This window comes from Thamnophis elegans, chromosome 2 (genome assembly GCF_009769535.1).
Source record: "Thamnophis elegans isolate rThaEle1 chromosome 2, rThaEle1.pri, whole genome shotgun sequence".
Classification (NCBI taxonomy): domain Eukaryota; kingdom Metazoa; phylum Chordata; class Lepidosauria; order Squamata; family Colubridae; genus Thamnophis; species Thamnophis elegans.
In genome coordinates, this window is record NC_045542.1 from 149,338,232 (window position 1) to 149,365,874 (window position 27,643).

At 43.8% G+C, this 27,643-nt stretch overlaps 2 protein-coding genes across 4 annotated transcripts in view; one reads left to right on the plus strand and one right to left on the minus strand.

Moving 5' to 3' along the window:
* Positions 1 to 27,643, plus strand: part of LOC116503304 (zinc-binding protein A33-like) — a 902,198-nt gene that overhangs the window by 41,521 nt on the left and 833,034 nt on the right. The window lies entirely within an intron of this gene.
* On the minus strand, positions 14,633 to 27,371 carry LOC116503313. Of its 3 annotated transcripts, none has more exons than XM_032209645.1 (5): positions 27,256 to 27,371; positions 23,561 to 23,831; positions 21,904 to 21,987; positions 18,047 to 18,162; positions 14,633 to 14,782 (listed from the first exon to the last, which is right to left on the minus strand). In XM_032209645.1, exons 1-5 carry the CDS (start codon positions 27,337 to 27,339, stop codon positions 14,675 to 14,677), a joined length of 663 nt encoding a protein of 220 aa, XP_032065536.1. In that variant the 5' UTR covers positions 27,340 to 27,371; the 3' UTR covers positions 14,633 to 14,674. The 3 variants fall into 3 exon arrangements, with proteins under 3 accessions (XP_032065536.1, XP_032065533.1, XP_032065535.1); XM_032209642.1 differs by having other exon boundaries at positions 23,561 to 23,950; positions 27,252 to 27,371; XM_032209644.1 differs by lacking the exon at positions 21,904 to 21,987 and having other exon boundaries at positions 23,561 to 23,950; positions 27,252 to 27,371.

The window sequence follows — 27,643 nt, forward strand, 5'->3', positions numbered from 1 at the left end:
CAACAACCCATTAACAGTTCAGAGGGGCTTTTTGCTGGAGTGGCACTTGGCGTGATGTGCTGTACGAGGATAAATTTACCAATTCGGGTTTGCCAATCACCTGGTCCCATTCTAGATAGAGCTTCTTTAGCAGATTGCACCATTCTCTCCACTTGACCATTGCTGGTCAGATGGAATAAGGTGACCAGGGCATGTCTGATTCCCTGTTCTGCTAAATAGGTTTCAAATTGAATGGTCATAAATTGGGGCCTGTTGTCTGAAACCAGGACATCAGGCAGGCTGTGCATGGAGAAAAATCTCCATAGCAGCTTGATGGCGGTCGCCTCTGCCGTGGTGGTGGTCATGAGGACTACCTCTAACTATTTTGAGTAGGCATCTACAACTATGAGGAGAGTTTGCCCATTCAATGTGCACCCTGGACCAGAGTGCCTTGGGCCTTTCCCGTTCACACGAGGGCACCTCTGGGGGAGCTGGTCAGGATTCCTGGCATGGTGTGCAGGTTGCTACCCACTCTGTGATCTCCCTGTCCATGTTAGTCCATCACCCATAACTCCTTGCCAATGCTTTCATCCGGACAATCCCTGGATGCCCTACATGTAAAGCCTCTAATACTGCAACTTGCAGTTTGGGTGGAACAATCTCCCAGTACCCCCACAGCAGAAATCCCCACAATGCAGACAGTTCATTTTGCTTTGCAATAAACGGTTTAAACTCAGCCCCAACTTGGGCCACCCCCTCCACACCCAGTTCAGAACCTGAGCAATGGTTCTGTCTTTAGCTGAGTGACGAGCGACCTCATTCAACGTCACCGGGCCCACTTCCAGGCAGTCAATAAGCAAGACCAGCATGTTGGGGGTTGGATTGTCCAAAGATTCCAGCAGAGGGCACCTGCTGGGGGCATCAGCATGACCCAAAGTCCTACCAGAGCAGTGAGTGAGTCTATAGCTGTAGGCCACGAGAAAGACAGTCCAATGAGTCATTCGCGCTGAGCCGGATGCAGGAGTAGGGCAGTCCCCAGCCAAGAACCCCAGCTGCGGTTTGTGATCATTTCTGAATTCGAATTCCCAACCTTAAAAGTACTTGTGAAACCGCTTGACCTCTGCCACCACAGCCAGTGCTTCCCTGTCCAAAATGATAAATGATATAGGAGTTCCCACATACTTGCCCAAATCTCCGCTGAAAACATCCTTGAACTCGGAGATCAATTCCTCAGTACTGTCATTGTGGATGGCGTTGATGCTGGTTACCCCCATGTCCCAGAGGCCCCAGAGTCTGAGAGCTCAGAAGGCAAGGAAGATGACAGCTGCCACATGTGCAGTAGCTGCGCCCAGCCGGCGCTCAAATTCAAACTGTGTCTCCCACCTTGAGCTACTTGCGGAAGAGACCATGCCAGATCGGCTTGCCGTTTCTGCGACGCTACCTGCCAGCGCTGTGAGCAAAAGGGGCACATCGCCAAGGTGTGCCGGAGCGAATTCCCTGCCACCACCTGGCAGCCTAGAAGCATGCCAACCCGCCAACAAAGGCCCAACCAAGGAGCCTGGAAGAAGCCACGACAGCGCTCAGAGGGTGACACTCGGGTCACCTATCATACGTCAATCGGCCAAGTCTGTACCAGGCGGCCAAAAAAGCTGAAGGTCACAGTCCTCATTGAGGACTCTCCATGTGAAATGGAGATAGACATCGGGTCCTCACTGACCATCATGCCATGGTCTACCCTCAAGCAGGCTATCCCTAGCCTGAAGAAACAGCATCTATGCACCCCTGACATCCATCTACGAGATTACCAGGGCAACCGGGTCCCCATCATGGGCCAAGGCACCTTCCAGGTGAAATTCAAGCAGCTCAGTGGTCAACTCCCAGTGACGGTGGTCAGCGGCAACCTGCAGAGCCTCCTGGGACTTGACTGGTTCAAAGCCCTGGGTGACCGGCATCAACACCTTGAAAGACGACGGTGCCAAAGCCATCTTTAAGAAGACTACAAGTGCATACTCAATAAAGCGCTACAACAAAGTGCTTACCATGTACCGATTATACAGGACCTATTACATTCCTTAGGCCTCGGAAAAATATTTGCAAAATTGGACATGGCGCAGGCATACCAACAATTGTCTGTAGATGGTGCTACGGCGGAGGCCCAAACCATGCACAGGGGTGCATTCAAATGTCACCGCCTGCAATTCAGCATTAGCATCGCCCCTGTACTGTTCCAAAGCGTCATGGAACGGCTTTTGCAGGGATTCCAGGAGTTGTCCCCTATTTTGATGACATCTTGGTATCAACTGCAAATGAGGCGCAACTTTTCAAACGTGTACGAACAGTTTTGGCTCGAATTAGAGACAAAGGCCTCCGTCTCAAGAAAGAAAAATGCCAAATTAAAGTGCCAAGGGTTGAATTCTTAGGATGCCTAATCCATGGCTCTGGGATTCACCCGACCTCCCAAAAAATTCAAGCAATTTAGGACGCCCCCACACCTTGCAATCAAACCAAGCTGCAAGCGTTCCTTGGGCTCCTTAATTTCTACAACATGTTTCTTAAACAGAAAGTCATCATTGCTGAGCCCTTACACCACCTCCTGACTAAGAACCCAAAGTGGTTCTGGGGCAGAGCTGAGGCTGCCGCATTTGCCATGATAATATGACTCCTGTCAGCGGACTCCTTCCTGGTACAGTACTGCCATTGGTGCTGACCTGCGACGCTTCCTCGTACGACGTTGGCAACCATCCTCAGCACCATCCTCAGCCACCATATGCCCAATGGAACCGAGGCTCCCATTGCTTTTTACTCCAGGACCTTGTCCGCTGCAGAGAGGAACTACAGCCAGCTGGACTGGGAGGCTTTGGCTGCAGTGGCTGGAGTACTTATATGGCCGTGATTTTGAACTGATTACGGACCACAAGCCGTTGTTGGGCTTACTGGCTGGGGACCGGCCTACCCCAGTGTCATTATCACCATGAATGATCAGATGGACCATCTTCCTAGCTGCCTATTCCTACCGTCTCATCCACCGACCAGGCTCCACTTTGGGGCACACTGATACTTTGAGTTGCTGCCTGCTGCCTGAACTTCTTGCTGACCCTACCCCCGAGACACCAGTCCTCCTTATTGACTGCCTTGAGACTGGGCCTGTCTCGTCCAGTGACGTTGCCCGTCACTCTGCAAAGGACTCCACCATCAAACAAATTTTGAACTGGGTGTGGAGGGGGTGGCCCAAGGGGCCTGTTGGGGTTGATTTCAAAATGTATTTTACCAAATGTGATGAGTTATCGGTTGTAAATGGCTGTTTACTGTGGGGGATTTAGCATAGGGGATTCAGTATACACCCACAACTACACTGGGGGAACTCTGTGGTTTCCTGCCACAGTGATAGGCATCACCGGGCCTCGCTCTTACCTCAGAGCTTGAGGACGGTCGGAATTGGAGAAGGCACATTGACCAACTCCGTGGCCGCCTCTCCAACCCCACTCTTAGACAACCAGAGGTAACTCCTGCATGAGTTAGTCAAAGCCCTACCCAAACAGAGCAAACACTTACTCCTTCCATGGCCAGCTCAAGCCCGAGGGTACCAGGAACCATCTCTGGTTTTGTTGTGAGCTCCGAGCGAACCGGCTCTAGAAGCTCCAGCCACGGCCTGTGAGAGGTTCCAGGAGATTCCACCAAGCGGAGCTGTGGAGCAAACAGGTCCATCTGACCTGTCCAACAAACACCCTCCTACTGAACTGTGCAGGTCTGGCAGAGCTACCCAAAAGCCTGCCTACCTGCGTGTCTACGTAACAATACGATTATTCCATCCAAGAGGGGAGGGGTGTTAGATATTTGTTCTAACTACAGTGGTTTCCACCAAGGTCCTCTGTTCCAGCGGGAACAGAGGTTTAATCCTATTGGTCGAAGGGTCTGACAGCTTCCTATAAAAGGGCTGCTGTCAGACTCAACCTTCGCTGGATTGATCTCAGTTTCACATTGAAACAAACCACTTTCTTAGAAATGAAGTGGTTAAGAAACTACTTAGAACATGAACTATTTAGAACATGAAACCACAAAGTGGTTTTCCCGCTTCATTTCTCATTTCCAATCACTGCGGTTGTGTAAACATAATTTGACATTTTGAACGAAAAATCTGCTGCTTTTGTTGCTGCATAAAACAGACATCTGATTTGAATCTTCTGTAGACCTACGATAAAAACAGTTCTGAAGTCTTTCAAAAGCTTCATGGCACTAGGGAAGATGGTTATCAAGAGACTTTGTCCAAATTCTCAGCTCTGATCTTATCTCTGTCGATGAAGATAATCAAATCATTACAAATGGAAGATAATATTACAGCATTCACATTTTTCAATATGCAAGCTTCAGCTAATCATATGATAACACAGAGCCCTAGACTAGTGGTGGAATTCAAAAATTTTTATTACTGGTTCTGTAGGCATGGCTTGGTGTGCGTGGCAGGGGAAGGATACTGTAAAATCTCTATTCCCTCCCCACTCCAGAGGAAGGATAATGCAAAATTTCCATTCCCTCCCAATCAACTGGGACTCGGGAGGCAGAGAATAGATGGGGCAGGACCAGTCAGAGGTGGTATTTAACAGTTCTCCGAACTACCGTATTTTTTGGAATATAAGACGCACCTTTTTCCCTCAAAAAAGAGGGTGAAAATCTGGGTGCATTTTATACACTGAATACAGCATTTTTGACTTCCCAAACCCCACCCCTTTTGCAAAAATGGCTGTGCATAGCCTTTAGGGGGCTTCCAGAGTGCTCCTGGGGGCTGGGGAGGGCAAAAATGAGAGAAAATGAGCCTTTTTGCTTGTTTTTGCTCCCCCAGGAGCACTCTACAAGCCTCCTAAAGGCTATGCATGCCCCTTTTTTTGACAAAAAGTGGGCCATTTTTGGGAGTTTGCAGAGTGCAAAAACTTTTTTAAAAAATTTGCCTCTTCAAAATCTTGGTGCGTCTTATACTCCGGTGCATCTTATACTTCAAAAAGCAGAGTACTCAAAATTTCTACTACTGGTTCTCCAGAGTTGGTCAGAACCTGGTGAATACCACCTCTGGTCTAGACCAGGGGTCCCCAATCTTGGCAAATTTAAGACTTGTGGACTTCAACTCCCAGAGTTCCTGTGAACAATAAAAAAAAAAGTTTTAAAGGTAATATTTCAGAAGCAAAAAAAATGAAGGGGGATAAAAAGTGCTTTTATCACATTTTTCTTAGAACAATTAGCTGAACTCTGCCTTGTTTATCATTATATTAGGCTGTCTGGATGCCCCAATGGTCTTCATCCAAATATCACATCTGGCCCCCTTTTTGTTTCCAAGCCTCAATAGATATAACTGTGGGGCATGACTGGTTATGGGGACTTCCCATGACAAACAAAGCACAGAATGCAACACAGTTGTGGGAAAGATGTGAAGAGAGGAATCGAACATTGAAAACTGTCTCACACCATCTCCTGAAATGGTTTGTAGGTTCCCTTTATTTCTTGAAGAACACAGGTTTTTTTTTTCCGGTGATGTCATGTGCTATTTTTGTGCTGGTAATAAAGAAACACTCTCACCATTCCAAGGACAGTTTGAACTTATTTCTGACTGTAGAAACATCTGCACTCAGTTGGAAGTTGGTGCAGGAAATCACAGAGAACCACGGAATCATTTCAAAGAGGTGAGGAATGGAATAAGTCTTTATAATATGTTGGTTTTCTGATTCAGGAGAAGAGGAAACTGAAAGGTTTGCTTAGCGTATTGTACTGAACAAAGCTTCAAGAGTAGTGTGTGGGGGGGGGGTGTTTCTACCAGTTTGCTGAGAGGGCATTTTGCCTTCTCAATCCTACTTCTTGAACCACTGTTCAAGCGAGAGGATTTTCTACAAAATTTCTAGATGAGGAGTAAAAAATGTCGGTAGGAAGACAAGCTATGGATTCTTCCATTCTTCCAGTTCTTGCCTGTAGCTTTTGAGTGAATGCCGCATTTAATATCACTAATGAAACCAAAAGATTTCTGCTTTCTAGAAAAAAACTAATTATTGGATTCTTATTTCAGTTTTGAAATCATTGTTGTTTTTTTCTGCTCAGTGATTTCTAACACTCCAGACTTGGCTATTTCTTAACTTTCTAAATATTTCTTAGTTCTCTATCAATATGAAAATTGTTCTGTACTCAGCAACGTATGTTTTGTAAGACTTTGGTTAGCAAAATCTGTGAAACCAGTCAGCATGGTTAGAAAACTATCGGTTATATCTCGCCCAATTTTATTTCATTCAACAAAACTTGAATTCAACAAATCTTGAAACAGCTCACAAATAAATATGAACCTTGCTTTTTGAAGAAATCTAGCATTTCATACACGCTCCCAAGACCTTTTTCTGACATATATTTTAGAATCACTTCTGAGTGGCGTGATGGTTTAGTGGTGAAAAATCTTGTCTCCCATTCGGAAGGTTGAGAGTTCAATTCTAGGTAGCAGCAGATATTTCTCTCCTAGGTCCCATACAAAAATGCTGTGAGCACCTCTGCTACCCCAAATTAAGGGATTACAGGATTGTAAAAAGGGAGCTTTAGTTTAGAATCAGTATCAATTCCCTAATAGTTGCATTTAGAGAAGAGACCAGGGGCTTTCTTTTATAGATATCAATGGGAAAGATCTAAATTCATCCCTAGAATTTTATTTTCCTTGTGTCCACAAAAGTTTTCAAATTACAGCAAGTGTTGTACCTTATGATTCTTGATGAATGTATCTTGTCTTTTTATGTAAACTGAGAACATATGCACCAAAGACAAATTCCTTGGGTGTCCAATCACACTTGGCCAATGAAGAATTCTATTCTATTCTATTCTATTCTAAAAGTTTCATTCATTAAAATGAAAATAATAGAGAAGATTGTGATTGTTCTTTTCTCTCTGATTATGAAAGATTTCTTTAATTACATTTTTATTAAATGGAAATCACATTAAATAGGCAGCCCAAAGGGCTCTATTTCTCAGAGAAACCAATTTAATTTAGAAGTGAAGGCACCAAACTAGAAGTTGGGAGGCTGTGAAAACTAATCTCACTTTAGGCATTTAAGCCGGCTGGGTGAATTTGGCCCAGTCTCTCTGTCTCAGCCCAACCTAACTCAAAGGGTTGTTGTTGTGGGGAAAACAGGAGAGGTAAAGAGTATTAGGTGAGTTCACTGCCTCAAGTTATTTATAAAAATAATAAAGGCGCGTTTGGGGGAAATAAAATCTAAATAAACTAAACCTAATCTAAATAGACCAGGATGGGCAGAAAGCAATTGAATTTATTGGTAAATTAAACAACCTATGATCCAGGGGGGTCTTCTTTTACCAATATTATTTAAACTTGAGAACAATTTCTGGTTTTCTCCCTTTGACTTTCCTTATGGGAAACCGGAAGGACTTATTGGAAATGATGGTCATTGTTTATACCCTGGCCACGTCAGGGTGATTGTGTAACACCCTGGGAGCAGCCATGACTTTGTCAAATTTCAAAACTAATATTGGACACATTCTTTAAGCTAGCCCTTTTGAAGTACCTTGATTCAAAATCTGTTGCTGTATGTTACAAGGTACTGTTACAGATAATTGAAGTTACAAACAGACAGGAGAGTTTTAGTATTATCTAGCTCTGAGTTTTTAGCTCTGAGTAGATTGGCTAAATTCCTTAATTTCTGGTTTTTTAAAAAATATTTAACAAATAACCCATCTCCAGCTTAAAGGGACTGTATGCTTTAAGCATCATGAGTTCTGTTTCATTGCAACAGCTGGATTTAATATTTATTTATTCTGCACATCTGTCTCTCCCTACTTTGCTGTAGATTAACTAGTTTTAAGGCAAGGATCAGACAGCTTGGATTAAGAACAACATCATATCCACCCTGATGTCTTAAATAATAGTTATCATTTGTCTTTTGAAAAACTGATTTTGTGAATCAACTTGTTTCAGATACTCCCAGGAATTTGGCACTATCTGCAATGCTACTCAGGAAAGGAAATGGATGGGTTTTTTATTTCATCTGCATCTTTGCTTTTGCTGTTTCAGTTTCTGTTGCCTGTGACAAAGAACTAAGTAAGTATTCGTTTCTAATTTCCATCATTAATGTACAGGTTATCTTGATCTTGTTATTTCCCCCCAAAGTGGTTTTTTCTAAGGTCTTTCTAGCTGAGATAGCATGACTTGAATCTAGCTACGTCTCTTTAAAAAGTGTAATGCAATGTAGAGTAGAAAAAGATGGAGGGAAGAAAGGATGTAGAAAGGGGGAGGAGAGAGGGGGAAGAAAGTGTCAGATAAGGTATAAATATGGTGTATGGAGAGCAGAAGAGCCAATAACTGGCTTTTTTCCCCCTTTGGTAGTTGATGGTAAGATGAATTGATGTAATTACTTAATAATACAACATGATATTGACTATGTAATAGTATACATGTGATTATATGCTATGAAGATGGAAAATAAAATAAAAATTCTATGAAAAAAAAGTGTAATGCAATGCAGTGGTTAAGTGGAGTCCTAGAAAGAAGGTGTGTGTATTTATTTTATTTATTTTTATTTATTCATTTGTTTTGTAAGGTTCCAGCCATTTCCCTGAGCCACTGAGATGCTAAAGGCAGTGATGGCGAACCTTTTTTGGCTCGCCTGCCATAAGTGGGGGGAGCGGAGGGGAGGTCGTATACCTGGGGTATATGCATAATTTTGTATTTATTTATTTATTTATTTATTTATTTATTTATTTATTTATTTATTTATTTATTTATTTTGTCATGTTTGTGTAGTGTATATTGGAGGTGGTGACCTTTTGAAAGCTGTATGCAACAAAATTTCATTTTAATGAATGCCAATTAGTGTATATTCAAAGTGACAATAAAGTTATTCTAAGTCGCTAATCCTCAGTCTGGCAAGAGATTCTGTCTACAGGTGTGAAAAGAACTGGGCTTGGAACAACTGCCACATGTCATTCTTGGTTTTGGGCCTGACAAAATGGCCTGTATTTTACTAAATAGTTAGTTCAAGAAATTAACAGGCAGGGCAAAAGACATTGTTCCTTTATTTTAAATCCTGGAATTGGAAGAATCGTAGTATAGGTGTTATTCTGTTTACTTTGAAGTCCTGCTTATAGCATTTTGATTCAAGATTTTTAGTCATTTCCTGAACATAGGCAAGCTTAAAGTCAATGGGACAATGCAGACAAAGGAAATTACAGAAATAATAGCATAGGAGACACCCTAATGAGGCTAGTCACAATGTTTAATAGTACCAGTGGTGGATTTCAAAAATTTTTAGAACCTCTTGTGTAGGTGTGGCCTGCTTTGTGGGAATGGCCATGTGACAGGGTGGGAGTGGCTTGCCAGCCATGTGACCAAGTGGGAGTGGCTTGGCAGTCATGTGACTGAGTGGGCATGGCCAAGTTGTAAAATGTGGTGAAACTCACTTAACAACGTGCTTGCTTAGCAACCAAAATGTTGGCTCAAAAACTCTGGCATTTGAAGCACGTAAGTCTTAAAGCTGTCAAGCTACAAGACCCTTGCACCCCTAACCCTTTAAGGAAAAAATACCCATGGGTGTTCAAACTTGACAGCTTTAAGACTTGTGGACTTCAACTCCCAGAATTCCTCCTCCAGTCATGTTGGCCCAGGAACTCTGGCATTTGAAACACGCAAGTCTTAAAGCTGTCAAGTTACAAGACCCTTCCACCCATTATATCTACTTAATAGCCCTCAACTTAGTTATGATGGATCTCCCCAAGACCACACATACCCCATCCCCAGTCACATGGCTACACTTTGGGAGCATAATAACCAGCCTGCATTTATAACCATTTGCAGTATCCTACAATCACATGGGCATGTTTTATAACTTTTGGTTGATTCAGGAAGGTTGACTCATCCTTTCATCTTTCCGAGGTGGGTAAAATGAGGACCCAGATTGTTGAGGGCAATTGGCTGGCTCTGTCAACTGCTTAGAGAGGCCTGTAAAGCAATATTATCATTTTCACAAAACTGGTCCATCGCAAACAATTTGTTTGCTTAATGACTGGCACTAAAAAGGCCATAAAATCAGGCCAGTCACATGGGTGACCCCTTTACCGCCGTCATGGCTTATAATGGACTGGCTCCATTACGATTCTGTGTTGTGGACTGCTTGTATATTTTGAGGGAAATTTTTTAACGGTAGATAACCTGTGACCTGTTGGGTGACTGTTTCAAATATATTGCGTTTATCTTAAAAAAAACCAAAACGGAATGACTATGGGCAATCAAAAAATCAATGAGAGCGACTTTTGACTTCCTACCATCTTCCCCATTGATTTGCCTAGTAGGAAGCTGGCAGGAAGTATTAGAAATAATGAACACAATACAGCAGATGACTAGGGCAGTGATGGTATGACAGCTTTGAAGTAGTCACAGCTTTGCCCAATTTCAGTCCCAGGGGACTTATCGTTTCTGGATTTTGGACATATTCTTTAAGTTAGTTCTATGAAAGGTGCCTTGATTCAAAAATTGTTTCCTTACAACACACTGTTTTGACCAATTGACAATTACAAATAATCAAACAGATACAGGGGGTTTAGTAGTATATAAATAAAATAAAAAACATTTAACAGGAAAAGAATTAGCAATCAGAATGCCACTTCTCAACTATGTGCCATGATTTTTGGGTAATCAGGAGTTGTAAAAAAATGGGAGTTGGATCAATGGCGTTCCCCTCTCCCCCAGCAGACCCAACCTCAGCATCTGCACACTAAATAACACCTGTACAAACTTACTTAGTACAGAAATCTGCATTGACATTATACAGTTTTCAGAACTATTCATAAGCCTGTAAAACCCACTGGCTTTGTAGCTAGCATTTTTTAGTTCAAATGTGTTTCCTTTTGTGGAAATGTCCTCTCTGAGATAAGGAAGAAGTGGTTGGCAAACACTGTCATCGTGGGAGGTTTTCAGAATCTTACATCAGGATATCCTGCATAATGTGACAGTGAATCATTCTGTCTGGCTTCCACTTGATGAACCAGAAGATGTTTTTTTTTTCTGGTAGGAAAAATTTAAAGCCATGTTCACAGTTGGCTGAGTGAAGAACTCATGAAGAAGGATCACTTAGATTGTGCAGAGATGAATAGGTTGACAATGAAAATAAAGGATAAAGAGGAATCAGAGTATTTCAAGACATGGGGAAGATTTTATGATTAACTAGAGAAAGCAAACTAGAAAAGAAAGTAGGGAGAAGATAAAGTACCCAGAGAACACATTATTAAATGGAAAAGGGGGGGGGGAGAAGGGGAAAATGGGGAAAACAGAAAAGAAAATATTAAATATATAAGTATATATTCAAGAGCGAGATATAAAGGGAGGGGGAACGTAACTAGGGTACACTAGGAAAGGGAATAAGAAATGATACTAAATTATATTTCAGTTGGCGGAAATTCCATCTCAAGGAAACATAAACTGAGTTTTAAAATATTTACCAATAATAATAGAAAAAGAAAGGGAGAAAGGAGGAGAGAATGAAAGGGAGACGGGGGAAAGAAGAGGTAGAGAGAGGAGGATGGAAGGGAGAGAAAGAGCAGGAGAGAGGTTAGGAAGGGGAAGAGCAGGAGTAGGAGAAAGGGAAGGGAGGAGGAAGGAAGGAAGTAGAGAGGGCAGGGAGGGAGAAAAGGAAAGGAAAACCAGGGGGAGTTACAAAAGGAGGAAGGGATGGTAAATAAAGCAACCCAAACTGTACTTTATGACTTATTAAATGAAATAATAAATGTATAAAAATGATAAACGTAAAGAAGAATAACAATTATGTGAATGTATACTTAAAATGGTATGTAAGAGAATAAAAACATAAAAAAATCTTTGGGGAAAAAAAGAAGGATCACTCATTTTATTCATTCTCAAACATCCAGCTGTTGGATGATTATCTGAGAAAAGCTCCACACAGTCTTTTTTGAGTGATGAGGCATCTCAGTGTATCAAATAAATGAATGGTGGATTAATCTACCTGCCTTCTTCTTTCCACTTACAGATGGTGTGGTGTGGCTCTGCTCTCTAGCAACAATTCCAATATTAGCAAGTTTCAATTATCTATGAATGCACTGAAGACACCGCTTGCTGGCCTTGACGGACTTTCCTGTGCATCTTATTCTATTTTTAAGTTATTTTCTTACTGTGCAATATAGACTGTTCATAGAGCTGAGGTGGTGCAGTGCACTGGTGGGTTGTAGGCGGTACGACCTTGGTAAGCTACAATGTGATTTCTTTGGTAGGTACTATTGCTTGCTCAATAAATTATGAATGAAATAAATCAACAGTACTGAATCTTTCATCTGATGTGGAGAAGGACAGGATGCATAAAATTGAAGTCCAATCTATGATAATGGGTTTAAACAATGGCAAATAATAAGCAGGTTCACCTTACTCAAAAAACCACAGGTTGCTTCACCATGTTTCATTAAATAAACCACAACTGGCTAGATTCATAAGGAAGTACCAAGCTGAACCCTGACAGTGAATTAAACCAGGAAAATTTTCTGGCTTAGACAGAATGCATAACTTTGGATCCCAGAGCTGCCTTTGCACCCATCACAAAATCCTGAGGGTCACCTCCAGTGACCACCAAACATTTTCAGAGTATGGCCCCCATACCTCATTTAAAAGGCCAGTTGCAAGATTCAGACTCCCAAAACCTGAATACTGGCTTTACTCACTCATCATTCAGACACATTCTGGCATACTAATCTTGCTTTGTGTATTATGTAAATCCAGCTAATTGTAGTTTATGCCTTCAACCATATTTAAGCCAGCCACGGCTTAGCCCTTTGTGTTAAATACAACAAATCCTGTAGCACCTTATAACCAAACTCTTTATTCGAAGCATTTATGGGCTAGAGCAGGGGTTAGCAACCTGCGGCTCTGGAGCCACATGTGGCTCTTTCATCCCTTTGCTGCAGCTCCCTGTCACTGGTCAGCTCCACAATTGATAGGGCTTTCAGTTAGGGCAGGTAGAGGAAAAAGGACGCCGCGCTAGGAGGAGACTCTGGTGGGGGAACCGGACTTCCAGTTGGCTCCATAATTGAACAGGGGGCTTCCAGTTAGGACCTTTGTGGCTCTTTGAGTGTTTAAGGTTGCTGGCCCCTGGGCTTGAGTTACCTTAGCTTGCTCCAGGTAGACAATGAAGATGTGAGTACAGTCTCTGATAGAAGATCAGCAATGATTTTCAGGAGACATGAAGTGTCAGGCCTACAGAGATACTCACTAGGGACATCGACTGCTAGAAAAGCTGTGAGGTCTTCAATAAAGGAGAATATTTCTATGAATATTTGTAGCTCGGGTTGGTGCTCCCTGAATTTGGTATTTTCTTGCAACATTTCATGACCCAACTAGGTAACATCATCAGTGCTGGTAGGGAGTAGGATTTGCTTTCACTGGCACTGATGTCACCTAGTTTGGGTAATGAAATATCTGCAAGAAAACAAGCTCAGAGAGCACCAAGGAACCCACTTCAGGGGAGATGTTCAAGGAAAAAGAAAATCAAACCACTGTAGATGCTTTCAGGATTGCCTCTTGTAGAACTTGAATTGGATCAAGCTTGTTCTCCAGGGATACCTCCAACTTCCTGGTCCAACCATCTCCAGCCAAAGGCTCTCCAAAATACATTGCAATTCAATCCCATCATTCCAGCAAACATGGAATGCTTTGAATTGCTAAAAGTCTGTATATATTCTCAGTCATCCAGATCATGGTTGTCCCAAAGGTGCTTTTTCAAGAGGCAACTGGACTTTCTGGGGTTTTTTTCTTTTGAAGATGTTTCACTTCTCATCCAAGAAGCTTATTCAGTTCTGACAGGATGGTGGGGGAATGGAAGGATTTATGCTCCTTGCAGACAGCTGGTCATTTGCATCCTTTTAGAGGGTCGTTGAAGCACTTGGAGGTTTATCTGTGTCCTCAAAGTCACCTGAGTGGTGCTCCTGGTTCCTGTAATCTGCAATGTTGTCCTCTGGAAATCCATTCCTACTCCCACCCCATTCCAAGCAGAGGTGGTATGCTGCCGGTTCACACCAGTTCAGGCAAGCCGGTAGTGGCAGCGGCACGAGGCTCCACCCACCCACCCAGACATCATCAAGGACCTTCTGCGCATGCACAAACACACGCAGAAGGTTCTGCGCATACCCAGACATGCACGTTCCCGCTATCAAACCAGTAGTGAAGAAAATAGGATGCCATTACTGATTCCAAGGTTGTTCAACCCAAATTGTTTAGTTAGTTGCCACCTGAAAAAGCACCTTGGGGACTTTGACTTGCTAGTTGAGATTTACAAGAATAGAAGTCCAACTATTTGGACAGCAAAAAAATTAAAAGCAGTTGAGGAAGTGGCTTTGTTCAGATTTACAGCCGGTTCCTGTACCCGTTTCTGAGGGTGCAATCTTCTAAGCACATAAGCCTCATGTCACATGCCAATGCTGTTCATCTGTGATTCATCTGTGATTCATCTGTGCATTCTAGCCAGCAGTGGGCTTACAACCCCTTTCCAGAAGCTACAGAGCAAAGGCGAAGTGGTGCAATGGTAGACTTCATAGTGTTGAGTCCTAGGAACTTTCATCCTAGAAAGGAGAGTCTATCCACCCTACAACAAATACTTTAGTGGCCTGTTGCAAAGAAGGACCACAGAAGATCAGCAACAAATTTTACAAGGTGTTTTTTGTCCACATCCACCTAACTTGGGTGATTTTCACAAGTCAGGAAACATTGCTCAACTGGGGAGGAGGAGAAGGGAATTTCCATCTGATGCACCCTTGTCTCTCGCGGTCTGGAGGCAACATTCTATAAAAAGAAGAACAATCTCTGACTTTCTTCAACACCTAGTGAGCAGAAGAACCAGGCAGTTGAGCTCCAGCCTTGTCTATTTTCATAGTTGCAACTTGATAAATTAGATTATATGTATCAGATTAATGCTGAGTCTGTAGATCAACAAAAGCTTACCCATCTCCCACAGAACCTTAGCTTGGCTCTTGATTCAGTCTTTTTATTTTCTCCAGTCTAGTTGGATTATAAAAAGAGCTGTGGGGGGCGCAGTGGTTAGAATGCAGTACTGCAGGCTAATTCTGTTGACTGCCAGCTACCAGCAGTTCGATTCTGACTGGCTCAAGGTTAACTTAACCTTCCAGCCTTCCAAGGTCGGTAAAATGAGGACCCACGTTGTTGGGGACAATAGGCTGACTCTGTAAACCCCTTAGAGAGGGCTGTAAAGCACTGTGAAGCGGTATATAAGTCTAAGTACTATTGCTATACTAGATCATACTTCCATTTAGATCCTGCAATAAAAGGTTGCCTGCCTAACAATGCTGGGACGGGGCGGGAAACCCCAAAAACATTATAGTTGTGGTCCATGAGTATCACATCAACATCTGCCTGCCTTGAGGCTGCACAAGGATGTCACAGATGCTGCCTCTCTATTGTACCCAGGAAGCATCAGTTTCTTGGACCTAAGGCCACATGCCGGCTTTTCACTAAGATGTTGGGGGATTTTCTCTCCCCAAAATGCATAGAGCAGGATAGATAAATATCTAGATGGGAATCTATTTCCTTGGTAATTACGTTCATTAAAAGAGAGAACAAACAAATCATTATCTCTTTAAGACAAGTCCCTTTCTTAGGAATCTCTGTAAGAGTAGGGTGAGAAAGTCAAGATCGCAATTCCAATAGCATGACTGCAATCACCATCTTATTTCTTTTAACTCTTTCTGGAGATATCTCTCTAAAGCAGAGGGTCTCCATCCTTGGCAACTTAAAGCCTGGCAGACTTCAACTCCCAGAATTCCCCAGCCGGCTGTTGCCAAGGTTGGAGACCAGAGGTGGGTTCCTACCAGTTCGCACCAGTTCGGTAGAACCGGTTCGTCAAATCTACCAAACCGGTTAGAAGAGGTTCCACCAGTGGACCCGGAAAGCAGGCGACACCTACAGAAGAGGTTCCAAAATTAACACACAGACACACACAGACTCACACAGAGAGAAAAAGAGAAAGAAAGGAAGAAAGAAATAAAGAAAAAAAGAAAGAAAAAGTGAGAGATGAAAGAAAAAAAAGAAAAAGGGACAGAGAGACAAAAGGAAGGAAAGAGAGAGAGAGAAAAAAGAGAGAGAGAGAGAAAGAGAGAGAGAGAACATGGTCGGCAAGCCACTCCCACAAAGGAGGCCACACCCACAGAGGAGGTTCGAAAAAAAATTTTGTCAGAGATCTCCTGCTCTAAAGACAGGTACAATCATCTCAAAGAGATTTCCTATCAACAGAGCAGGGAAGTTTATCTAACATTTTTCCAGGAATCTGTGCTTACTCCATCTTGTGGAAATCCACGTCCTTCATTTTCTTGATCTTGCAATGACAAGGGATTTGATAAGGTAGAAAGGCATCTGTTGTTGAGCCGTGGACTTCAGTAACTCTCCCATCTCCGGAGAGATACAATCATCGAGATGGGGATGAGATCTAGAACCTCCCCCTCTCTACAAACCCCCCACAGATCTAGACTGAAAGATGGCCTGGCGTGGTTGAATTTCAAGATTCAGACTGTACTCTGGTATATATAAGAGAGGAGCCTTGAAGGATTTCATGGCAGAGTGAAGTTAGCATTGCTTGGGTATCACCCAGGAAGGAAATCTAAGATCTGCTCAAGCAAATATCGGTAATCCTCAATTTACAACTGGTTCTTTAATGACCATTCAAAGTTATGATGTAACTTGAAAAAGTTACTTATGAATTGTCCTCCGAGTTATGACTGCCTTACCGCCCTCACAGTGACAGAAACATATTTCGGGTGCTTGGCAACCAGCTCACATCTACAACTGGTTTTAGCATCCAATGGCCACATGATCACATTTCGCAACATTTTTTTTGCCATTTCCTAGTCCAAAAAAATGCAATGGATAAGCTGGATTCAAACTTATGATCACATGATCCATTTAATCATCATGTGATTTGCTTAATGACCATGGTGACTCACTTAACATCTGTCATAAAAAAACCACCCATAAAATCGAGCTTGGTTACTTGAGTACAACAAATAACAACCAAAATTTCAGGCCCAATAGTGGCCAAAGTCAAGGATTACCCATCCTGCAAATGTTGAAAATCCAGACGCTGAATGATAGGTGGTCCTCAACTTATAACCACAATTAAATCCAAACTTTCTGTTGCTAAGCGAGCTGTTAAGTGAGTTTTGCCCCATTTTATAACTTTCCGTGTCCCAGTTGTTAAGCGAATCACTGCAGTTGTTGAGTTAGTAACAGGGTTGCTAATTACATCTGGATTCCCCAGTGACTTTGCTTGTCAGAAGGTTGCAAAAGGTGATCACATGACCCCAGGATGCTGTGACTGTCATCAATATGAACTAGAATTGCCAAGCATCCAAATTCCAACCAGGTGACCATGGGGATACTGCAATGGTCAAGAGTGTGAAAAATGGTCATTGGTCACATTTTAAGTGCTTCAAATGGTCATTAAATGAACTGTTGTAAATTGAGGACTACCTGTATTGTCTTTCCCCCAAGGAAAGAGCATATCAAGCAGAGGTGGTATTCGGCCAGTTCTGACCGGTTCTAGCAAACCAGTAGTGGAAATTTTGAGTAGTTCGGAGAACCGGCAAATACCACCTCTGGCTGGCCCTGCCCCTATCTATTCTCTGCCTCCCGAGTCCCAGCTGGTCAGAGTCCCAGCTGATTGGCTGGGTCTTCTTCTGTTGCCCTGCACAGGAGATCAGAGCTGGAAAGCAGGTTAGTGGGGTGGGGAGGGAATTGGGATTTTACAGTATCCTTCCCCCAGGAGTGGGGAGGATATTGAGATTTTACAGTATTCTTCCCCTGGAGTAGGGTGGAAATGGAATTTTTACAGTATCCTTGCCTTGGAGAGGGGAGGGAATAGGGATTTTGCAGTATTCTTCTGCTGCCATACCCACCAAGCCAAGCCCACAGAACTGATAGTAAAAAAAATTTGGATCCCACCACTGATATCAAGGTCATCTTTAACTCTCCATTCAGCAAACTGGACAAGCAATATGACGGAGGGCTGGAGGAGAAACACAATACATAGCCATTTACCTCTGCTATGATGAATCCGAGGAGACAGAGAATCAGGCCAGCTAAGCTCAGTCGGATGATATTGGTCACCGTATAGTCTCTGCCAAATTCCGCCTTTACCAAAGGGACTGGAGCTGCTACAAGAGACATTGGACAGGATCACCGCCATGATTTCCTCAGGAAGAAGCAAGAGGAAAGAATCCTATCAACTCCCAAGGTTGTCATAGTGAGAGAAGGAGGGGGAGTGCATTCCACTCATACTGTCGACTGAAGTTGGATCTCAGATTACTGCAGCAGGCTTGGGAGGGCTGCATCTCATAGGGGAATGTGATTTATGACACAGACTGAGGGGAGGGAAGGAACTGGGGTAAAGTGCAGCCATAAATCAAACAAAGCTTAGATCTGATTGTGAAAAGATCTTGCCTATGATGCTCCTAATAAATGATTAGTTTTGTATTGAAACTTGACTCGATACTCATAAATCAATTAGGGCATTATTAGGAAACCTTACACTTCCATTTCCGAGTGTCTCAAGCTGCAGAGCTGGCCAACAACCAGCAGCTGGGAATAGCAAGGAAGCCAAGCTCAGTGAAATATGAGTATGAACTTCCTGCCGTGAGAAGAATGGCTAGATAAAGGAACTGCCTCAGGGGTGGGTTGCTCCCGGCATTACTGCCGGTTCGATATGTGCAAAAAATTTGCTATGTGCGAATTTGCACAAAAATGGGTCTGTGCATGTACAAAAATTTTAAAAAACAAAAATAAATAAATGTGTGCAATTACAATTGTTCTGTGCATGCACAGAACTGAAAATTAAGATGGCAGAACTGGTTTGGGGGAGTGGCAGACCTGGGTCACTGCAGGTTCCAGCAACCCAGGCCACCAAACCACTACCGGTTTGGCTGAACCAGTCCGAACCAGTCCAAACCAGTAGGAACCCACCTCTGAACTGCTTGCTTCAAGAGGTGGCTGGCTCCGCTTAGTAAGAAACATAATCATCAAATTATAGAAGTGGAAGGGACCTTGGAAGTTTCTAGTCTGAATTCTGCCCAAGTCCACAGTCCTTATATCATTATGAAGTCTTAATACCACTTTATAATGTCTTGGTAAGACCACACTTTGAATATTGCATCCAGATTTGGTTGCCGCACTATAAAAAGAGATGTTGAGACTCTAGAAAGAGTGTAGAGAAGAGGAAGAAAGATGATTAGGGGACTGGAGACTAAAACATATTGTAAGGTCTTGCCTCTCCAATCTTCCCAAGAAAGTAGGACTCTGAAACTGAAACTGCAAAAGGAGCTTTATTATTGGAAGGTTTGTGATAACAAGAAATCTAGGCATGAACTGAAGCTTATCACTTAAAACCAGCCATTTAAAGCAATGCTAACCAAACCTCTCCCACACTACATCATTGCAGGGTAACAGAAACAGAGACTAACACAGTAGTGCAAAAAATAGAAACGTCATATAGAGTTTAGCACAGTAATACGGGAAACAGAAACAGAAACTGGAAACAGGAACTTCATATACAGACCACTCCATTCCTTCCCCTCTTCCTCCCACCAAAATGCCAATGTTCCTGTAGAAATATCTGGGACCTGATACATATGAAGAACGGTTGATGGAAATGGACATGTCTCTAGTGAAAAATGTCTAAGGGCAACATGATAGCAGTATTCCGATATTTGAAGGGCTGCCACAAAGAAGAGGGGATCAACCTATTCTCCAATGCACCTGAAGGCAGGACAGGAAGGAATGGATGGAAACTAATCAAGGAGAGGACCAACTTAGAACTAAGGAGAAATTTCCTGACAGAACAATAAACCAGTGGAACAGCTTGCCTCCAGAAATTGTGGGTGCTCCATCACTGGAGGTTTTCTAAGAAGAGATTGGACAACCATTTGTCTGAAATGATATAGGGTTTCCTTCTTGAGCAAGGGTTGAACTAGAAAACTTCCAAGGTCCCTTCCAACTCCATTATTCTGTTCTGTTCTATTCTTGTGGATAAATGAATATCGAATCTTTTCTTTGTTATTCAATCAAGATCAACAATTCAATTGATTGACATGAAACAGGCAGAGTTATCTGATGCTGAAACAGCATCGTACGATTCAAGATTTGGAAGGAGAAAGTCCGTGCCAATATGTCTTCTTCTAAAGTCAGACAAATATTGTGAGCTGGTTGTCCAGCACCCATAATATGATGACATCACTGTGGGGTGATAAGGGAAAAAGAGAAGATTAAGCTATTGCACATTTAATAGTTATGCAATGAGGGAATTTCCTCCAACGTGGCTGGTGTGGTAACCTATTCCTGTTGAATTAGCGCATGCACTCATTATCCGGGGAGGTCTTATTGTCAGGGAAACAGGGTAAAATGTCACAAGTTTCAACACAGAAATGTGGGGACATTACTAAACATAATTTCTAATTCAGTTTGCATCTTCCAAACTATGCATTTGGAAATTTTCCAGTTCAGTTTGTATCTTGCATACTTCCAAAACTCCATATCTATACACAGTGCTTGATTATAAGATGTGGTGGCGCAGTGGTTAGAATGCAGTACTGTAGGCTAATTCTGCTGACTGCCGGCTGACTGCAATTTGGCAGTTCAAATCTCACCAGGCTCAAGGTTGACTCAGCCTCCTGTCCTTCCAAGGTGGGTAAAATGAGGACCCAGATGGTTGGGATATGCTGACTCTGTAAACCACTTAGAGAGGGCTGTGAAGTGGTATACAAGTTATATTGCTATTGATGATTTTTTTATTAAATACCAGCAAAGATCAACACAATTTACTGGTACAAATGGGAGAAGAGGCACGCCAAAACCGGGAGCGAGAAAACCATAAACACCAGGCAACAATATATATCAGTGTCTCTCAACTTCAGCAAATTTAACAGATGCTGACTTCGACTCTCAGAATATCCCAGCCAGCCATCTTGACTGCAGAATTCTGGGACTTTAAGTCCACACATGATAATGTTGCTGAGGTAGAAAAATACTGATTTACATTAACTGCATCTTTGTTTTTCTGTCTGTATCAAAAGGCTCAGAACTGTTCAGAGCCACTGGAAGCAATATGGGGGATAATTCGCATTGACTGTTCCAAAGGGAGCAGCCTTTGCTTATTCCAGCTTTAGTCCATTTATATTACATAGCAGCAGCAGTACAGAGATGGAAAATAGGACCGCCACAGAGAGGAGGGGGTCAAGCTATTTTCCAAGGCATCCAAAGGCCAGACAAGGAATAATGGATGGAAGCTGATCAAGGAGAGATTCAACCTAGAAATAAGGAGGAATTTTCTGACAGTGAGAACAATCAACCAACAGAACAGCTTTGCCTTCGGAAGTTGTAAGAGCTTCATCACTGGAAGCTTTCAAGAAGAGACTGGGCTGCCATCTGTTAGAAATAGTATAGGCAGGGTCTCCTGCTTGGGTGGGGGGTTGGACTCAGTGGTGGGTTCCTACAGGTTCGGACAGGTTCAGCCGAACTGGTAGTGGTTTGGCAGCTTGGGTCACTGGAACTGGCAGCCACCCAGGCCTGCCATGCCCCCCAAACTGGTTCTCTGGGCAGCGCTGTAGGCACCACCATATTGTTCTTTGCTTCTGCACATGCGCAGATCGCCCACGAACAAACCGGCAGTAGTGACTGCCGGAACCCACTCCTGGTTGGACTAGATGACCAACAAAGTCCCTTCCAACTCTGCTAAATCTGTATACTGGAAAGCAGGTGATCCCTCTTTAGCATGTGATGGATAGAGATAATGTCTAAAAGCATGATTAAGTTTCATGTTCCAGTACCTGATAGTCATTTCCCCCTTCCACATTCCATTTAATTCCTGGTTTTCTTTTCTAATTATTTCCATCTCCCATACAAACCTGCTACATTTGTGCTTTTGCTAGAAGAGATCCCTCTTCTCTGATCATCAAAGGCAGCACCATTCAAGAGGGGATTGCTGGTTTCTGTTAAGATTTTTTTAAAAAAAGACTTTTTTTTTTAATGCTAAGCACACCTCAGCCCTTTGAGGGTTCCTTCTGTTCACTTTCCCAAACAAGAAACACAATTGGAGGAACTAATTCTACTCTATTGTAAAGCTACATTAACAGAATCTTGGAAGTCTAAAAATGCAAATCACCCAGCTAGGGGAGGGGATGACCAGGCTGAGGGGTCAAATCAGTGGTGGGTTCCTACCGGTTTGGACCAGTAGTAATTTGGCGGCCTGGGTCGCTGGAAACGGCAGCAACCCAGGCCTGCCACGCCCCTGAACCAGTTCTCCCAGCGCCACTGTAAAGGCTGCCATCTTGCTTTTTGCTTCTGCACGTGCGCAGAGCAATTTTTATTGCATTTATGGTCAAATGTGCATGCGCACGGAGTACATGTCTAGCATTCATGCAAAATTGTGCATGCACCAAACCCGCAGTAATGCCAACAGCATCCCACCCTTGGGTCAAATGCGTCATCATTCCCAAGTCCCTTTGTGCCCACAAGAGATCTATGTCCAGCCCACCTTGAATTCCATTGGCTCCTATCTACCGCCAATTTGCTTTGATTTCCCAATTAAGAAAAATCCTCTCCCAAATCAGCTGCTTACTTCCTCATGAATAAAGCAGGGATGGGAGAGCCATGATCCATGAAGTCCATACATCTGAAAGTTGTCATATTTGAGGAACACTCGTATAGACTTCAGATCCCAGAATTCCACAGCCAGCATAACCATTGATGAGAAATCTGGGAGTTGAAGTCTACGCAGCTGAGCATGCCCAAGATTGGGAAACACTACTCTAGACAAAGTGCAACTTGGAAATATGGGCATTGCTGTCCAATCGGCAGGAGATTTGGCCATCATGACTTAGCTGTGAAGTGCTACTGTACATAGAAAACAGCTGCTTTGAGTGGACCTGAGAACTTCAATCCAGACAATGTGGGCTGGGAAATAAAATTAAGGACATTCCGTCTGCTTTTAATATTTTAATAGCCTCAGGAGATGTAAAGATTATTGAAAATGTTATTGAAAATGTATTCATCTTAAAGGTCTGGTGTAAGCCTTATAAACCAGATAAAGCAATAAAGTCAAAACAAAGAAATAACATTTAATGTCAATAAATAAAACTTAGGGTCCTCCCGTCAATTGTGTCCTGTGGGGAAGTCAAGATGGCCACAATTACACAACTCAGAACAAGAAGCAACACATGAAACTAATCAAGGAGAGAAGCAACCTAGGACTAAGGAGAAATTTCCTGACAGTTAGAACAATTAATCAGTGGAACAACTTGCCTCCAGAAGTTGTGGGTGCTCCAACACTGGAGGTTTTTAAGAATAGATTGGGTAACCATTTGCCTGAAATGGGATAGGGTTTCCTGCCTGAGCAGGGGGTTGGACTAGAAGATCTCCAAGGTCTCTTCCAACTCTGTTATTCTGTTACTCCTGCACAACTCTGATGCCATGAACAATTGTATTGCAGTTGACATCTCAACTTTCTTGACTTCTCCAGAGATGTCCTTCCCCGCGAGTACAGACCTATTTTCATTCTCTTACCATTGATCACAGTTAGGTTGATGTTGGCTGACACTCGGACCCCCAAGGCCAGCACCTTGATGTTATAAATTCCCGAATCTTCTACTCTGGCATCCCGCAGTATCAGCGAAGTGTCTTCGGAAGACCACTCTGCTCGGTGCCTGTATCTCTTTGCTTCCGCCACTGTGATCTCGCAAGCGTCCCACCACTGACGGGTACCATTGTCTGCCTGGCAGTTATCGGCTTTCACAATCAACACCAGCCACTGGCCGGGGATGAAACGCCATCGGATCTGGAAGTAGGCGGGCACCGAAGAAGAGAAATTCAACGAGACTGGAAGCAAGGCGCTCTTACCATGAGAGACGGAAACTGGGAATGAGGGTGTAGACAGCACAAGGCCTGCAGCAGGGCCTGGGGAGAAAAAGAACAGGAGAAGGTGTTAGCAGCGAGGTCTACAGAATACAGAATAAGTGAGAGAAGGGACTTTGGAGGTCTTCTAGTAAAACTCCATGCCTGAGCAGGAAACTCTATACCCATGATGGTGAACCCATGGCAAGGCAAAGGCAAAGGCAAAGGCAAAGGCAAAGGCAAAGGCAAAGGCAAAGGCAAAGGCAAAGGCAAAGGCAAAGGCAAAGGCAAAGGCAAGGCAAAGGCAAAGGCAAAGCAAAGCAAGGCAAGGCAAGGCAAGGCAAGGCAAGGCAAGGCAAGGCAAAGGCAAAGCAAAGCAAAGCAAGGCAAGGCAAGGCAAGGCAAAGGCAAAGCAAAACAAAGTAAAGCAAGGCAAGGCAAAGCAAGGCAAGGCAAAGGCAAAGGCAAAGGAAAAGGCAAAGGCAAAGCAAGGCAAGGCAAGGCAAGGCAAGGCAAGGCAAAGGCAAGGCAAAGGCAAGGCAAAGCAAAGCAAAGCAAAGCAAAGCAAGGCAAGGCAAAGGCAAAGCAAAACAAAGTAAAGCAAGGCAAGGCAAAGCAAGGCAAGGCAAAGGCAAAGGCAAAGGCAAAGGCAAAGGCAAAGGCAAAGGCAAAGGCAAAGGCAAAGGCAAAGCAAAGCAAAGCAAAGCAAAGCAAGGCAAGGCAAGGCAAGGCAAAGGCAAGGCAAAGCAAAGCAAAGCAAAGCAAAGGCAAGGCAAAGCAAGGCAAGGCAAAGGCAAAGGCAAAGGCAAAGGCAAAGGCAAAGGCAAAGGCAAAGGCAAAGGCAAAGGCAAAGCAAGGCAAGGCAAGGCAAGGCAAGGCAAGGCAAAGGCAAGGCAAAGGCAAGGCAAGGCAAAACAAAGTAAAGCAAGGCAAGGCAAAGCAAAGCAAAGGCAAGGCAAAGCAAGGCAAGGCAAGGCAAGGCAAGGCAAAGGCAAGGCAAAGGCAAAGGCAAGGCAAAACAAAGTAAAGCAAGGCAAGGCAAAGCAAAGCAAAGGCAAGGCAAAGCAAGGCAAGGCAAAGCAAGGCAAGGCAAGGCAAGGCAAGGCAAGGCAAGGCAAAGGCAAGGCAAAGGCAAAGGCAAGGCAAAACAAAGTAAAGCAAGGCAAGGCAAAGCAAAGCAAAGGCAAGGCAAAGCAAGGCAAGGCAAAGGCAAAGGCAAAGGCAAGGCAAAGGCAAAGGCAAAGGCAAAGGCAAAGGCAAAGCAAGGCAAGGCAAGGCAAGGCAAGGCAAAGGCAAGGCAAAGGCAAGGCAAGGCAAAACAAAGTAAAGCAAGGCAAGGCAAAGCAAAGCAAAGGCAAGGCAAAGCAAGGCAAGGCAAGGCAAGGCAAGGCAAGGCAAAGGCAAGGCAAAGGCAAAGGCAAAGGCAAAGGCAAAGGCAAAGCAAGGCAAGGCAAGGCAAGGCAAGGCAAAGGCAAAGGCAAGGCAAAGGCAAGGCAAAGCAAAGCAAAGCAAAGCAAAGCAAAGGCAAGGCAAAGCAAGGCAAGGCAAAGGCAAAGGCAAAGGCAAAGGCAAGGCAAGGCAAGGCAAGGCAAAGGCAAAGGCAAGGCAAAGGCAAAGGCAAAGCAAAGCAAAGCAAAGCAAAGCAAAGCAAAGCAAAGCAAGGCAAGGCAAAGGCAAAGCAAAACAAAGTAAAGCAAGGCAAGGCAAAGCAAGGCAAGGCAAAGGCAAAGGCAAAGGCAAAGGCAAAGGCAAAGGCAAAGGCAAAGCAAAGCAAGGCAAGGCAAGGCAAGGCAAAGGCAAGGCAAAGGCAAGGCAAAGCAAAGCAAAGCAAAGGCAAGGCAAAGCAAGGCAAGGCAAAGGCAAAGGCAAAGGCAAAGGCAAAGGCAAAGGCAAAGGCAAAGCAAGGCAAGGCAAGGCAAGGCAAGGCAAGGCAAGGCAAAGGCAAGGCAAAGGCAAGGCAAGGCAAAACAAAGTAAAGCAAGGCAAGGCAAGGCAAAGCAAAGCAAAGCAAAGGCAAAGGCAAAGGCAAAGGCAAAGGCAAAGGCAAAGGCAAAGGCAAAGGCAAAGGCAAAGGCAAAGGCAACGGCAAAGGCAAAGGCAAAGGCAAAGGCAAAGGCAAAGGCAAGGCAAGGCAAGGCAAGGCAAGGCAAGGCAAGGCAAGGCAAGGCAAAGGCAAGGCAAAGGCAAGGCAAAGCAAAGCAAAGGCAAGGCAAAGCAAGGCAAGGCAAGGCAAGGCAAGGCAAAGGCAAGGCAAAGGCAAAGGCAAAGGCAAAGGCAAAGGCAAAGGCAAAGGCAAAGCAAGGCAAGGCAAGGCAAGGCAAGGCAAAGGCAAGGCAAAGGCAAGGCAAAGCAAAGCAAAGGCAAGGCAAAGCAAGGCAAGGCAAGGCAAGGCAAAGGCAAGGCAAAGGCAAGGGAAAGCAAAGCAAAGGCAAGGCAAAGCAAGGCAAGGCAAGGCAAGGCAAGGCAAAGGCAAGGCAAAGGCAAGGCAAAGCAAAGCAAAGCAAAGCAAAGGCAAAGCAAGGCAAGGCAAAGGCAAAGGCAAAGGCAAAGGCAAAGGCAAAGGCAAAGGCAAAGCAAGGCAAGGCAAGGCAAGGCAAGGCAAAGGCAAGGCAAAGGCAAGGGAAAACAAAGTAAAGCAAGGCAAAGCAAAGCAAAGGCAAAGGCAAAGGCAAAGGCAAAGGCAAAGGCAAAGGCAAAGGCAAAGGCAAAGGCAAAGGCAAAGGCAAAGGCAAAGGCAAAGGCAAAGGCAAAGGCAAAGGCAAAGGCAATGGCAAAGGCAAAGGCAAAGGCAAAGGCAAGGCAAAGCAAACACTTTGTTCTTTTATGAACAAAGTGTTGTCCCGATTTCCCCTTTAACATTTTCACATATACATAATACATTTTGCATTATATTTCCATTTTCAATTTTTGCCGTATTCTTTTCATATCTTCCAGTTTTTAATTTTTATTACATACATAAAACTGTGGGTTTTTTCCCCTTTAAAATAAACCAAATTCATCATCCCCTTTCCATCTATTTCCTACAAGTAACATGTCTCTTCAAATTCAGTTTTTTTATGTAGTAAACATTTAACATGATTACTTTGCACAGTTAAAGGTATTAATGTAACTCACGCCCATCCTAATTAGATCTATACCATTACCATGTTTAGAATGTTTCATTTCATTCTACTAACTGGAGCTCCATGTTGAAAAGCTTTGAGGTTTATTGAAACCAGCCCTTCTCTTTCGACGCTGCCAAAGAATTCCGCCCTCAGCATTGCTGCCATGCTGGGCTCTGTAGAACATGGGCAGCCTGAAGCCCCCATCTCAAGAAAAGGTTTTCTGTCTCTTTCCTGCTTAGCAAAGCAGCCCCTTTACTCACCCACCAGCATCAGGAGCAGCCACGGACTTGGCATCGCAGCCAAGAGTGTCTTCTCCTCTGCCTTTGGAGCACTTTCTCCTCTGCCCATCACTTTCCCTTTGTCAGTTCATTTCACTTCCACCTTCCTCTGCTCCATTTTGAGGAAGTGTGCCAATGGAGCCAGACTTTTACCCTACGTCCTCCTGGCTCCAGCAAAATTCTGCCAGCTCGGCACAAATATAAAAACAACGGTTAAAGGCCTTTCCACAATGTGCAGTAGCCGGGGGGGAGGAGGGGGATATTTGTCAACAACACACCCACCCTCCTTCCTGGAGCCCCCCCAGTTTATATCACTATCTGACTCCCACAGTACGTGGACCAAAGACTTTCCACAACTTCAGTCTCCTTCAGTC